Source organism: Meles meles, chromosome 8 (genome assembly GCF_922984935.1).
Source record: "Meles meles chromosome 8, mMelMel3.1 paternal haplotype, whole genome shotgun sequence".
Classification (NCBI taxonomy): domain Eukaryota; kingdom Metazoa; phylum Chordata; class Mammalia; order Carnivora; family Mustelidae; genus Meles; species Meles meles.
The window spans coordinates 105,611,111-105,623,978 of NC_060073.1; the positions used below are offsets into that span (position 1 = coordinate 105,611,111).

General features: G+C 42.2%; 1 protein-coding gene across 3 annotated transcripts; it reads left to right on the plus strand.

Annotated features, from left to right (window-relative positions):
* The first annotated feature begins 245 nt into the window (after window positions 1-245).
* Window positions 246-11,689, plus strand: MPZL2 (myelin protein zero like 2). Of its 3 annotated transcripts, XM_046015196.1 has the most exons (6): window positions 247-480; window positions 1,493-1,662; window positions 2,144-2,354; window positions 5,321-5,468; window positions 8,866-8,941; window positions 10,716-11,689. In XM_046015196.1, the coding sequence occupies exons 1-5, from the start codon at window positions 423-425 to the stop codon at window positions 8,927-8,929; spliced, it is 651 nt and encodes a 216-aa protein (XP_045871152.1). In that variant the 5' UTR covers window positions 247-422; the 3' UTR covers window positions 8,930-8,941; window positions 10,716-11,689. The 3 variants fall into 3 exon arrangements, with proteins under 3 accessions (XP_045871153.1, XP_045871152.1, XP_045871151.1); XM_046015197.1 differs by lacking the exon at window positions 10,716-11,689 and having other exon boundaries at window positions 246-480; window positions 1,496-1,662; window positions 8,866-9,260; XM_046015195.1 differs by lacking the exon at window positions 10,716-11,689 and having other exon boundaries at window positions 248-480; window positions 8,866-9,260.
* The last annotated feature ends 1,179 nt before the right edge of the window (window positions 11,690-12,868 follow it).

Consider the following 12,868-nt stretch of genomic DNA (forward strand, 5'->3'; position numbering starts at 1 on the left):
TTAGAAAAAACCGGTGTGTGTAGAGGGCCAGACCCAAAGCAGCCTGGGACGTTCCAGATTGGTATCACATCCTCTGGCTGGTTCTGAGGCCATCCAGAGGCCAGAACCCCATCAGAGGAACTGGAAAGTGGAGAGTGGACTGCAGGGTTTGGAACGAAGTGAGGACTGTCTGTCGCCCAGAAGGCGGGAGGGAGGAAAGGAGGAGGGCAGTAGGGAGCTGAGGCCCCACCTCATTCCAGCAAAGTGCAGCAGCGGGGCAGGGGTGAGTCAGAGGCACTGGCGCTCAGCCTCCCAGTAGGTGAGGGGCTGGCTCTTCTCTCCGGGGAGCAGCGCGGTTTTGTTCTTACCGGAGTGGCCTTGGCAGGCTGCTGGAGCCCTCGGTCTGCCCGGTCTGGTCTCCGCGGCCAGGGCTGGGTTCCCTCATGTATGGCAAGAGCCCTTCGCGTGCTGGGCTGCTTCTCCTTGGCATACAGCTCACAGGTAAGGGCGGGGGGGGGGGGGGCTTCTCTCAGCCTCTGCTCCTTCCCTGCCTACCCCAGAGAGTTAGCTAAGTGTCTCCGAAGTCACAAGAGCTTTGTTTGGTAGCCTGAGCCACAGTGACCGTCCGTTCTGGTTTTGACTTTACTGAAAACTGAAGTTGGTGGGTTGTTTTTGGAGAACTGATTTCGGACAAACAGGTTTAGGTGTGTTTCGGCAGCTAGTGATTCGGGCACAGAGAGGGCTTTTTAATCTCAGGTTACAAGCCTTTTTTCTTTTTTCCCGTCTGGCTACTCTCAACCTCCCACTGCAGGCAAGACTTGGCACAAGGATTTCTGTGTGTGGGTCTCATCTGGGACTCACAGCAGCCCTGGAAAAGCAGAGAATTTAAGGAGAGAGGACCCCCCCACCCCGTAATTTTGAAACTGCCCCAATGTGCAAGTTCTCAGTGTAAATGTCATGATAAACAAACAAACAAAAAACCCCAAAAAAAACAAAAAATGCCACGTGGTATAGAAGTTCCAGGGGTACAAGCAGCAGAAGCTGGCGGGGGTTGATGAACTCAATTTCTGCAGAAGGCTACCAACAGCATGACATCATGACCTAACAAGGACCCTGTCCGGAAAACTTCTAGGGGACCGTGATTCACATGCTACATAATGCTTAATCTGAATCCGTGTCTGATTCATGTTATGATTAGTTTTGATTTGCTTGTTTGTGCTTTCAATTGTATTTGCCGACATCTGTAGTTTATTAGAACAGCTTGGAGTGGGTACCCGGAGGCTGGGGTACGGTGCCGTGGAGAAAGTGAGGGCACTAAGAAGGCTCGCTGAGTGGTATTCTTCTTTGTTCTAGGGCATGGGAAGGTCCCAGGGGCACGTAGGTGGGAGTATGCAGACTCAGGATGAAGTAAATTTGAGAGCTGGGGCATCTCTGGTTTCATGCCTCGCTCGGACATTTATTTTGGCTCACAAATTCTCTTAATACACTTCTTCCCTTTTTCTTTTCTTGGCAGCAGCCCTTTGGCCGATAGCAGCGGTGGAAATTTACACCTCCCAAGCGCTAGAGGCTGTCAACGGGACAGATGTTCGGTTAAAGTGCACTTTCTCCAGCTTTGCCCCCGTGGGTGATGCTCTGACGGTGACCTGGAACTTCCGGCCTCGAGATGGGGGGCCTGAGCAGTTTGTAAGTAGATTATTGTCACTGGCCAGGGAACTTTGGTTGGGAGAATAAGCCAGTCTGTTTCTCCTCGCACTTCCTTTGCTTTTCTTAGCAACGAGGGCAGGGCAAAGCTGAGAAACAATTCTTGGGACAGAGACAGAACTTCGAGGTCCATCAATGGGAGAGCAAGAGGTTCTTTTTAAGAAAAAAAAAGATTTTATTTATTTATTTGGCAGTGAGAGAGAGCACATGCAGGAGAAGTGGGAGTGGGAGAGGGAGAAGCAGGAGTCCCGCCGAGCAGGGAGCCCAGTACTGGGCTCCATCCCAGGATCTGGGATCATGACCAGAGCTGAAGGCAGATGCTCAATGACTGAGCCACCCAGGTGCCCTGAGTGCAGGAGATTCTAGGCAGAGAGCTGCAGATGGGGCAGTGAGTCTGGCTGCCTCCACTTCAGCCTCCTTGCCCACGTACTGAAGAAGACTTTTGGCCGCTTCTGCCTTCTAGGTATTCTACTACCACGTGGATCCCTTCAAACCCATGAGTGGGCGTTTCAAGGATCGGGTGGTCTGGGACGGGAATCCTGAGCGGTATGACGTCTCCATCATCCTGTGGAAGCTGCAGTTTGATGACAATGGGACATACACCTGCCAGGTGAAGAACCCGCCTGATGTTGATGGGCTGATAGGGGAGATTCGGCTCAGCGTGGTGCACACTGGTAGGTCATGCGGGGTTGGTGGGGAACGGTTTGGGGAAGGGTGAGAGCATGTTGAAAAGAGGGGGGGTAATCTTCTGTGATGGCTGAAAGGGTGGAGAGCGGGGATAGCCCCTCAGATCTGCAATCTACAGAGGGAGACTGAAGAGTCAAGGGGTAAAAAGAGAAAGGCTTTGTTTGGCTGTGGAAAGAAACAGAGAGTTAAGCAAACTGAGGAGGGACTCTGTTACAGGAATGGCATTGAGACTGTAAAACAGAAAGGAAGCAATTCTCTGGTAAAAGGCTAACAACAGATCCGTTCATCCACTCGTTTGTTCTCCAGATATGTATTGAGTACCTACTCTGTTTCAGGCACTGTCCCACACTGGACCCACACTAGCTCATTTAACTCAGACGACCATCCTAGGCAGCACATACCAATATCAAAAGCTCTCCTTTACTAAGTCCTGCAACATGCCAGCGGTTTTGCATACTTCCGTCTTTATGTATCATGTCAGTTTATTGTGCTCTCAGTGCTCCCCATTTTACTAATGAGGAGACTGAGGCTCCCAGAGATTAAGTCACTTGTCCAGATTCATAGAGCTGATACACGGAGCCATTTAGAACTCAAACCCAAGCATCTTTAACTCCAAAGCTGTACGAATGCACCATATCGCTTGCAATCCTGTAAAGGCAAACCCGGGAACTGCGCCAGATAATAAAAAGCAAAGACCATAAAACTTCAGAGCTGTAAATCTGGGTTTGAGCCACTGTTATCATTTACCAACTGTCAATAAATCTTTTCTTTCTCTCCTTACACTAAGAATAATAGAGTGAGGATTATAGTGAGGATAAAATGAGATAATAGATATAAAAATTCCCTAGATTCTCACCTGCACTGAAAAAAATATGTTTGCATTGAAAATGATAATAGCGACCACATATTGAGTGTTTATGACGTGTAGACACACCATGGAACAATTTACACAAAATTTTATTTTTTTAGTTTATTTATTTTAGTGGTTGCCACGCCCAATGTGGGTCTTGAACTCACAACCCTGAGATCAAGAGCTGCACGCTCTTCTGACTGAGCCAGCCAGGCATCCCAGGAATAGATTTTTTAAAAATACGAACTCAAGAAATGGATACTGTTACCCCTGTTTAATACCTTGAAGAAACTGAGACTCAAATGTTAATTACCCCAAATCACACAGCTGGTGAGTGTTGGAGCTGGTATTTGGACCTAATTCTCTCTGGTGCATGCTCTTAACTAACGCATAATATTACTACCCAAAATGTATAAGCCTGTAAAGTGGTAGGGTTTTTCCTCTTTTCATTCCTAGTATCACCCTTGGGGCCCCATCAATAGAGCTGTGTGACCTTGGAGAAGTCATTTGAATACCGAAAGGAGTAGTAGAATGTCCTGGGACCTCAGTTTCTGAACTCATCTGCATCTAACCTGCATGAACAGGTTAGACGAGAACATGTGGTTCTTAAACATACGGTGATCACTGCTCTGAGAATCTAATGAAATCTGCAACTCTGCTTCCCACAAAAATGTACACATACACATACTATGACACGGGGTTTGTGGACTTGCAGCCCCCCTTTCTCCCCATCCTCCTTCATGGACTCCAGGCTGGGAACCCCCGGGCTAGACATTTTCTTTTTTTTTTTTAATTTTAATTTTATTTTTTTTAGACATTTTTTCTAATGTCTTTTCTGTCTCTGAGGGTTTACTGAAGTTTATTTATTTAATTAAAAATGATTTTTTAAAAAGATATTGTTTATTTGTTTGACACAGAGAGTACAAGCAGGGAGAGCTGCAGGCAGAGGGAGAGGGAGAAGCAGGCTCTCTGCTGAGTAGGGAGCCCAATGCAGGGCTCTATCCCAGGACCCTGGGATCATGACCTGAGTTGAATGCAGATGCTTAACCAACTGAGCCACCCAGGAAACCCTTTAAAAAAGATTAAAAAAAAAGATTTTATTTATTTATTTGACAGAGAGATCACAAGTGGGCAAAGAGGCAGGCAGAGAGAGAGGGGGAAGCAGGCTCCCCACTGAGCAGAGAGCTCGATTTGGGACTGGATCCCACGACCCTGAGATCATGACCTGAGCCGAAGGCAGAGGCTTAACCCCTGAGCCACCCAGGCACCCCTAAAAAAAGATTTTACTTATTTGACAGCACAGAGGGAGAAGGAGAAGCAGACTCCCCGCTGAGCAGGGACTCAGGTCTCCATCCCAGGACCCTGAGATCATGACCTGAGCTGAAAGCAAATGCTTAACGGAATGAACCACCCAGATGCTCTGGGTTTACTGAAGCTTAAATCAGAAATCAGACTAAAAGCCAAGAGACCCAGGCTTCACAGTTTCTGCCTGGTTTAGGGACCTTTCCCTCTGGGTTCCCTCTTGCATCATTTTATCTACTAGACTATAGTTACTGGTTAACTTGCCTATCCTCCGGGTGGGCAAGAGTTCCCTGAAGGTAATGCCTTTTTTGGCTTTGTATTTCCATTGCAGTGTCTGAACATAGTAGGTCCTTAATAAGCTGGAATCAATGACTGACTGAATGCCAGAGGTGAGAGGGAGTCGGGGAGAAACGTCTCTGGGTTTGATGAGGTCAGCAATCACCTTACCCCACAAAGTGGTTCAACTGGCTCAGTGGTTCTGGAAGTTTCAGGCTGCATCAGAATCACCTGGAGGACATGTTAGAACAGATTGCTGGGCCCCGCCCCGCCATTCAGCCCGTGCCTGATAATTTTCATTTCAAAGTTCTTAAGAGCGCCGCTGCTGCTACTCCTGGCACCGTCGTTTGAGAACCACTAAAGTAATTCATGTGGCTTGCTTATTGCTCCTAGAGGTCACATGGTCATACAGTGGGAGAAAGGAAGATTCCATTTAGTGGTGAAAATACATCCTTCTTCTCGCTTTAGGTTTCAACACGTCCCTTCTCTTTTTAGAAACATGAGATCCGCCTTTTCTCCTTACAGTCCGCTTCTCTGAGATCTATTTCCTGGCCCTGGCCATTGGCTCTGCCTGTGCACTGATGGTCATAATCGTAATCGTGGTGGTCCTCGTCCAGCATTTCCGGAAGAAACGATGGGCTGAGAGAGCTCATAAAGTGGTGGAGATAAAACCGTAAGGCTGGGCAGTTCTGGGAGGTCTTCTAACACTCTTCTGTGTGACTCTTGGTATTTTAACGATTGTTGAACAGATGTTCTTCCCTCTGAGTAAGTCTTGTACAAGAATTTAAATTCACAGGATGGATAAATTAGAGGGTGATTTAGTAACTTTGCAAAAGCTTTCTTAATGTTATAGAAGATTTCATTATAGGCTTTATTATGGAGGATTTGATATTATCAGGATCTGCTTACATAAAACTTTTCTAGGCTATTCCTTACTTTTAACGTAAAGTGTACATTTGCGAGGACCGCTGGGCAGTCAGCAGGGGTGCCGCAAACCAGTGCCTAGGAAATGCTGATAGAAGGTGCTCAATAAATTCATAGTTTCTGAGATGAAATTGACCTATCATAAATAATCACCTTTTTAAAAAAAATTTTATTTATTTATTTGACAGAGAGAGAGATCACAAGTAGGCAGAGAGGCAGGCAGAGAGAGAGGGGGAAGCAGGGTCCCTGCTGAGCAGAGAGCCCGATGCGGGGCTCGGTCCCAGGACCCTGAGATCATGACCTGAGCTGAAGGCAGAGGCTTTAACCCACTGAGCCACCCAGGCGCCCCAATAATCACCTTTTTAATGTTCACAAAATTGTTGACCATCACCACTAACGCCAGAATTTTCATCATCCTCAAAAGAAACTCCATACCCGTTAGCCGTCACCATTGTTCCTTCCACCTGCTGCTGGCAGCTACTTATCTATCTGTGGATACGCATATTGTTCAAAGGTGAGGAGAATGTAGAGTGCCCCCCAAGCTGAGGAGGCACTTTGAAACATGAATGAAGTAGGCAGCCCCATACAGAATACACCGAGTTTTATGTTGAGTGACTACTGACAGGGAGGGTTGAGAGGACCGCCATCTGGACAGCTGCACAGGTAGTCTCCTCAGAAGTCCCACGTTTTAGTTTGCTGGTTTTATTTATTTGTTTGTTTGTTTGGCAAAGAGAGCACAAGTAGGCAGAGCTGTAGGGAGAGGGAGAAGCAGGACCTTGGGATCACGACCTGAGCTGAAGGCAGACACTTAACTGACTGAGCCACCCAGGTGCCCCTCATTTGCTGGTTTTAAAGGAGCGGGACGTGTGGGGGAGTGTCAGACACACGTGATTGGTTGCTAACGTTTAACGGACTTTCTGGCACCACCTGTGCCTCTGTAGAAAACTGTTATCTGCACCAGTATCTTAATGGGCCCGTTGAAATCCAGAACAGCCTCCCTGGATATTGCGGTTTTGGAATGTTGAGTACGGAGTTTTCACATTTAACTTTTACATTACATCTTTTTTTTTTTTAAGATTTTATTTATTTGACAGACAGAGATCACCAGTAGGCAGAGAGGCAGGCAGAGGGAGAGAGAGAGGGAAGCAGGCTCCCCACTGAGCAGAGAGCCCTATGCGGGGCTCGATCCCAGTATCCTGGGATCATGACCTGGGCCGAAGGCAGAGGCTTAACCCACTGAGCCACCCAGGCGCCCCTAACTTTTACATTACATCTTATACATTACTCTAGAACATGTAGCCACGAAGAGGTCATCAAGGAGACTACAACAAGATGGTGGGTCAAAGATAGAGTCAGCATGGCCAGCATTCCTACACCTACTCTGGACATTCATGTAAATGGATGATCATACAGTGTGGCCTCTAATGTCTGCTTCTTTGACTTAGTATAATATTTTAGGTTCATCCATGGAGAGCATATAGTAGTAGGAGTACTTCATTCCTTTTTATGGTTGTATAATATTCCATTGCATGTACATCCCATACTTGGTTATCCATTCAACTGATGGACTTTTAGGTTTTTTGTTTTTTTTTTTTACTTTTTGGCCAATATGACTAATGTTGCTATGAACATTTATTTATGAATTTTTGCATAGACATGTGTTTTCAACTCTCCTGGGACTGGAATTGTTGGAACATATGGTTACTATATGTTTACCTTTTTGAGGAATTGCCAGACTGTCTTCTAAAACAGCTACACCAATGCATACTCTTACCAGCAACATACGAGCTTCGAATTGGTCCGTATCCTTGACAGCACTTGTTGTTTGACCTTTAGATTATAGCCACCTACTGGGTGTAGAGTGGTATCTCACTGAGGTTTTGATTTGCATTTTCTTAGTGACTAACGATGTTAAGCATCCTTCCATGTGTTTATTGGCCATTTGCATATCTTATTTGGAGATCTATCTATTCAAATATTTTGCCTATTTACAAGTTGGGTTTGTCTTTTGTGGGTTGCCTTTTCACTTTCTTCTTCATGTCCTTTGAAGCACAGAACTTTTTAATTTTGATGAAGTCCCAATCATCAATTTTTTCTTTTGTTGCTTCTGCTTTTGGTGTCATATCTAAAAAACCATTGGCTAACCCAAGGTCCTGAAGATTTATGATTGTTTTCTTTTTCTTTTTTTAAGATTTTATTTATTTATTAGACAGAGATCACAAGTAGTCAGAGAGGTAGGCAGAGAGAGAGGGGGAAGCAGGCTCCCCACTGAGCAGAGAGCCTGATGTGGGGCTTGATCCCAGGATCCTGGGATCATGACCTGAGCTGAAGGCAGAGGCTTAACCCACTGAGTCACCCAGGTGCCCCTTGAGTTAATTTTTGTATATGGAGTGAAGTAGGAGTCCAAATTCATTCTTTTGCAATTGCAGTTTTTCAGTTGTCCCAGCACTGTTTGTTCCTTTTCATCAAGAAATATTTACTGAAGGGGCGCCTGGGTGGCTCAGTGGATTAGGCCACTGCCTTCGGCTCAGGTCATGATCTCAGGGTCCTGGGATCGAGCCCCGCATCAGGCTCTCTGCTCCACAGGGAGCCTGCTTCCTCCTCTCTCTGCTTCCTCCTCTCTCTGCCTGCCTCTCTGCCTACTTGTGATCTCTCTCTCTGTCAAATGAATAAATAAAATCTTAAAAAAAAAAGAAATATTTACTGAAGCAAAAAGAATTGATTTTGAGATGCCCAATAAAGCCAACTCTACATTAGGGATTGACCACAAAGCAATAAAGATGGCTTCTAGGTCAACACAGAACTTTTTCTTTTTTCTTTTCTGAATAAGGAATGGAATTAGAGGCTGGATACTAGTGATAAACTAAGGTGTCTGTTTTACCCCCTTCAGGTTCCCAGGTTCCCATCTAAAAGTATTCTGAGGCATGTAGAAGTTCACAGACCCAGGGGCATGTGGAGGCATGTGTATTATTAGATAGAAGGTACTAGTGGTGTAGCTTTCTGTAAGCTTGGATCTGTTCCCAGATGCAGGTAGTGCTTCCCAAAATATGGGAGAAAATACATCGCCCGGAGCCTGCTTTCTAAGATTTGCCTCCTTTTCTTCTTAACATTTTCACCTGACGTTGGTTTCTCCTTCTTTGTTACAGAAAAGAAGAGGAAAGTCTCAATCAAGAAAAAAAGGTCTCCATTTATTTAGAAGACACAGACTAACATTCTTAGATGGTGAGGCTCATAAATGAGTTGATTTCTTTCCTTAGCTTTCTCGTCTGGCCCATCTCTAATGTGGATCTCCCAGATTTTAGGACTGTTAGGTGTTTTCTGCATGAAACTGGAGGAGCCGCGTCAGGGAGATAAAAGTCTTCTACTAGTGTTATGGACAGCTTCCTCTTTGGGTTTTGTGCAAGGGATGAGGCTGTTAGACCGTACGGCCATTGAAGATGGGAGAATTCCAAGATTATTCGAGGGTTTGTGGGTATGTTTACCACGACCAGGAATAATTCACTTTCAACATGTAAATAAATCTTTATTTTTTTAAATGAAAGAAGTGATATCTGCTTGTTTTATTTTGTTGTAAACCGATCGTGGCATCAAGAGAATGACTCAATAGATATGTCTGACATTTTGACAGAACTTTTATACTACTTGGAATTGATTTCAACTCCATTCATGTAGTTATTGGAACTACAAATCTAATTTTAGTATGTATAGTTTTATTTTCCCATTTTCAGGTTTTTTTTTAAAGATTTTATTTATTTACTTGACACAGAGGGAGAGAGGGATCACAAGTAGGCAGAGAGGCAGGCAGAGAGAGGGGGGAGAAGCAAGCTCCCTGCTGAGCAGAGAGCCCGATGGGGGGCTCGATCCCAGGACCCTGAGACCATGACCTGAGTTGAAGGCAGAATCTTAACCCACTGAGCCACCCAGGTGCCCCCGTTTTCAGGTTTATTATGCTTAAAGTGTAGGATGATTTATTTTTTGTATGATCAGAATTTTTTCTATTTTCTGAAGTAAGTCCACTATTATTATTTGCAAAAAGAGTCACATTTTTGTAGCCTAAAGTTTAGGGAAAGACCTCAAGGATTTATAAAACAGAATATGGAAAGAAATTATTCTGTTGTAAAACCAGAAGAATTTGATATCAGAGAGAGATTTTACTGAGGGCAATTGCCTTTTTAAAACCAAGCAGATATGGTTTTTATAAAACTTGGATCAACAAAACAAAAAGCAAACATCATCTGGATACTGAAAGAGTTTAATGGTCAGGGTTATGGAAAATGAAGATGGAAATGAAAAGAAATTTAAGGAACTAACGCAATCAAGTGCAGTGTGACTGGATGTCCTCACTGGATGGATACTAGGTTTGAACAAACCAGTTGTAAGAAGATTTGGGGGGGACAATGGGAGTCTTTGAAAAGTTTGAATATGGATAATATTGGGGAATTACTCTTAATTTTATTAGGTATAATAAAGGTATTATGGTTACAGAGAAAAATGTCCCTATCTTAAGTATACATTTATATGTAATATACACTTATTACATATAAATTTATATATACTTATATGTAACAAATTAAAAACCAAATAAATATATGGCAAATAATGCAAAAATGCTTTAAAATTAGATGATGGGTAAATTCTAAACACTGACTTTTCTGTTTTTCTATGTGCTTGATTTTGTTTGTAATAAGAGAGGACAGAGAGAGAGAGAGAAAGAGAGAGAGAGAAAGAGAAGGCGTGCATGTATGGGCGTGCGCTACGGATCTTCCAAATGTCCATGCAAGGCAGAGGCTATGAATTAATGACACTAACACTGAGAAGTATATAATAAGGATCAGAAACACATTTTAAAAGTTGAATTAGGAGGAGAACAAGTACATTAAGAATATTTTCCTTCACAGTGGAGAACATGCCTAATAATATACATTTAGTTTGTAATTCCAGGTACATTACTGCACTCTTCCCAAATGTGTTATCCATTTAAACTTTTATATTTCAGGAAGCTGAAGGTTCCCAAGAACAAGAACCCTAGGATAAGCTGAAGTTAATGGAAGATTTCTTTGGCTTCTCCAGTTGTGACCTGGCTTCCAACCAGCTCTGCAGTACATAACCATCTCGATGAGCAACATCTCTCTGGAGCTGGCATAGGGCCCTTTTGAGCAGATATCAAACTCACACACAAACTATTACTAAGGTTTTATTTAATTTCAAAGTGCAAATATTTTTCAAATGCTCATTATTGGCCTTTTGTACTAAGAAGCTATATTTTTGCCCTCAGACACTCCTTGTGGATGATTAATTGTACACACATACATCGGTATCAAATGAGATGAAAGCCAACATGTCTGTCGTGACATTTCCTTTAACATGTTAGTTTCTTTAGAGTAGTACTTTTGCTACTAAAGTTAATGTGTTTACTCTTTCCTTTTCACTTAATTAAAAGCGAGCTAATTCTCCCAGCTATTTTTGATTGATTAACAGGAAGACTTAAATTCAAACTGTTAAAGAACAGTTTGATTTTTTTGTGGCTATCCTTAAGGATGGGACACATCTTGTTTTATTGACTTTCTTTCAGTAACCTAGATGATGTTTGTTTTTTGTTTTGTTGATCCAAGCTTTATAATAGCACAAATCTAAATTACAGAGTAGCTGGAAAAGTTTATAAATGCTTGTAGATTGACAAGTGCCACCCCAGGATGAATTACTTGTCACCTTTTTTTCTGTGTTGTGAAAAACAACCCATAGTGCAGGTTTTTCATGAGTGGTGAATGCTGCTTAGCTTACGATTATTCAGTTATTTTATAACAACAGAGCAAAATCTATGCTCACTTGCGGAATGGAATCATTAAGCAGTTACATGGGAGGATTCTGAAACAGTAAATTATGACTGTAAAAATTTAGGGCTGGTGAAAAAAATCAACCCTAAGTGATGATAATTTTGTCCATGTTATATAAAAAGCTCTGAGAACTGTATGATATTATTTATTCTTTCCTTTTCTTTATCTTATTTTGCTTTAATTTACTTCCTTTGTGGGAGGGAAGATTTAGTATGGGGCAAAGAAAACCAAAACTAACAATATGAAACCAACTTTGTTTTTTCCTTTATATTAGTAGAGAAAACAAACTTTATAAGTGGGCTTCAGAAAGAAGAGTGCCTTTTAAAGTGTTTAATCTCCCCAGTGTCTTTCCAAACCTAAGCTATAGCAGCATTTATTCAAAATGTACAAAACTTTTGAAAGCTTAGTTGTCCCTCTCCCCCATCTTTATAGCCTAATATTTTCAGTTTTTACTGACTGGGCCAAAAGTGTTCTTTCTTTTAACAGACTGGAATTTTCAGATAGGTTACCTGTATTTAAAGATGCTGAACTTTGATGTTTTTTTGAGTATTTTAAAAATAATTGGTACAATTTACACATGAACCTTGATTCTGAATTCATTCTGTACCTGCCTTATTTTGTCTATTACACTAAAAAAGTAGTTTTAATACTTAATTTTGAAACTAAAAGTTAGATTTAAGGTTTATATTATCTTTAACTCACATTTTCTATTTTTCTCCATAATTCAACCTTTGAAAATAACATATTTTTTCCAAACAGTTGGCTTGGATGATATTCCATAAGTGTAATGAAGAAGTGGTTAAAAACTCATGGAAAGTCTTTTCCAGTAAAACCTGTAGCTTGTGTCTTGGCTAAATATTATTCAGGGGTTAATACGACCCTGTTGTTCAGTGTCTTCTTCCTAAAGATAACTTTTGTATTGTAATTTATTTTTTATTATGCCTTAAACACATATGTAAATAACCTTTAGTAATAAATAATTATCAGTTATATAATTTGCTTATATACAAATCTAAATATTTTATACAGCAAGTACCCCAAAAACAGATGGTTATATATTTTATCTTCACTGAGGAATTTTCTTAGAGGGAGCCTGGAAGTCAATAATGGATAAAATTAGTTTATACTGGATAAATGTGTATTCCACATTGCTTTGGACAACTGGGAATTGGGCACAACAAACTGCTTAGTTTGCGAGCTCTTCTGAAGGAAGGGTGTCATCTCTTCTGCTCGGTACCTTCTCAATTGAGAACATCACCAGCTTTCAAGTCTGGTAACGGAATCGGAATTGAAAAATGAGAGCTTATCAAACTTT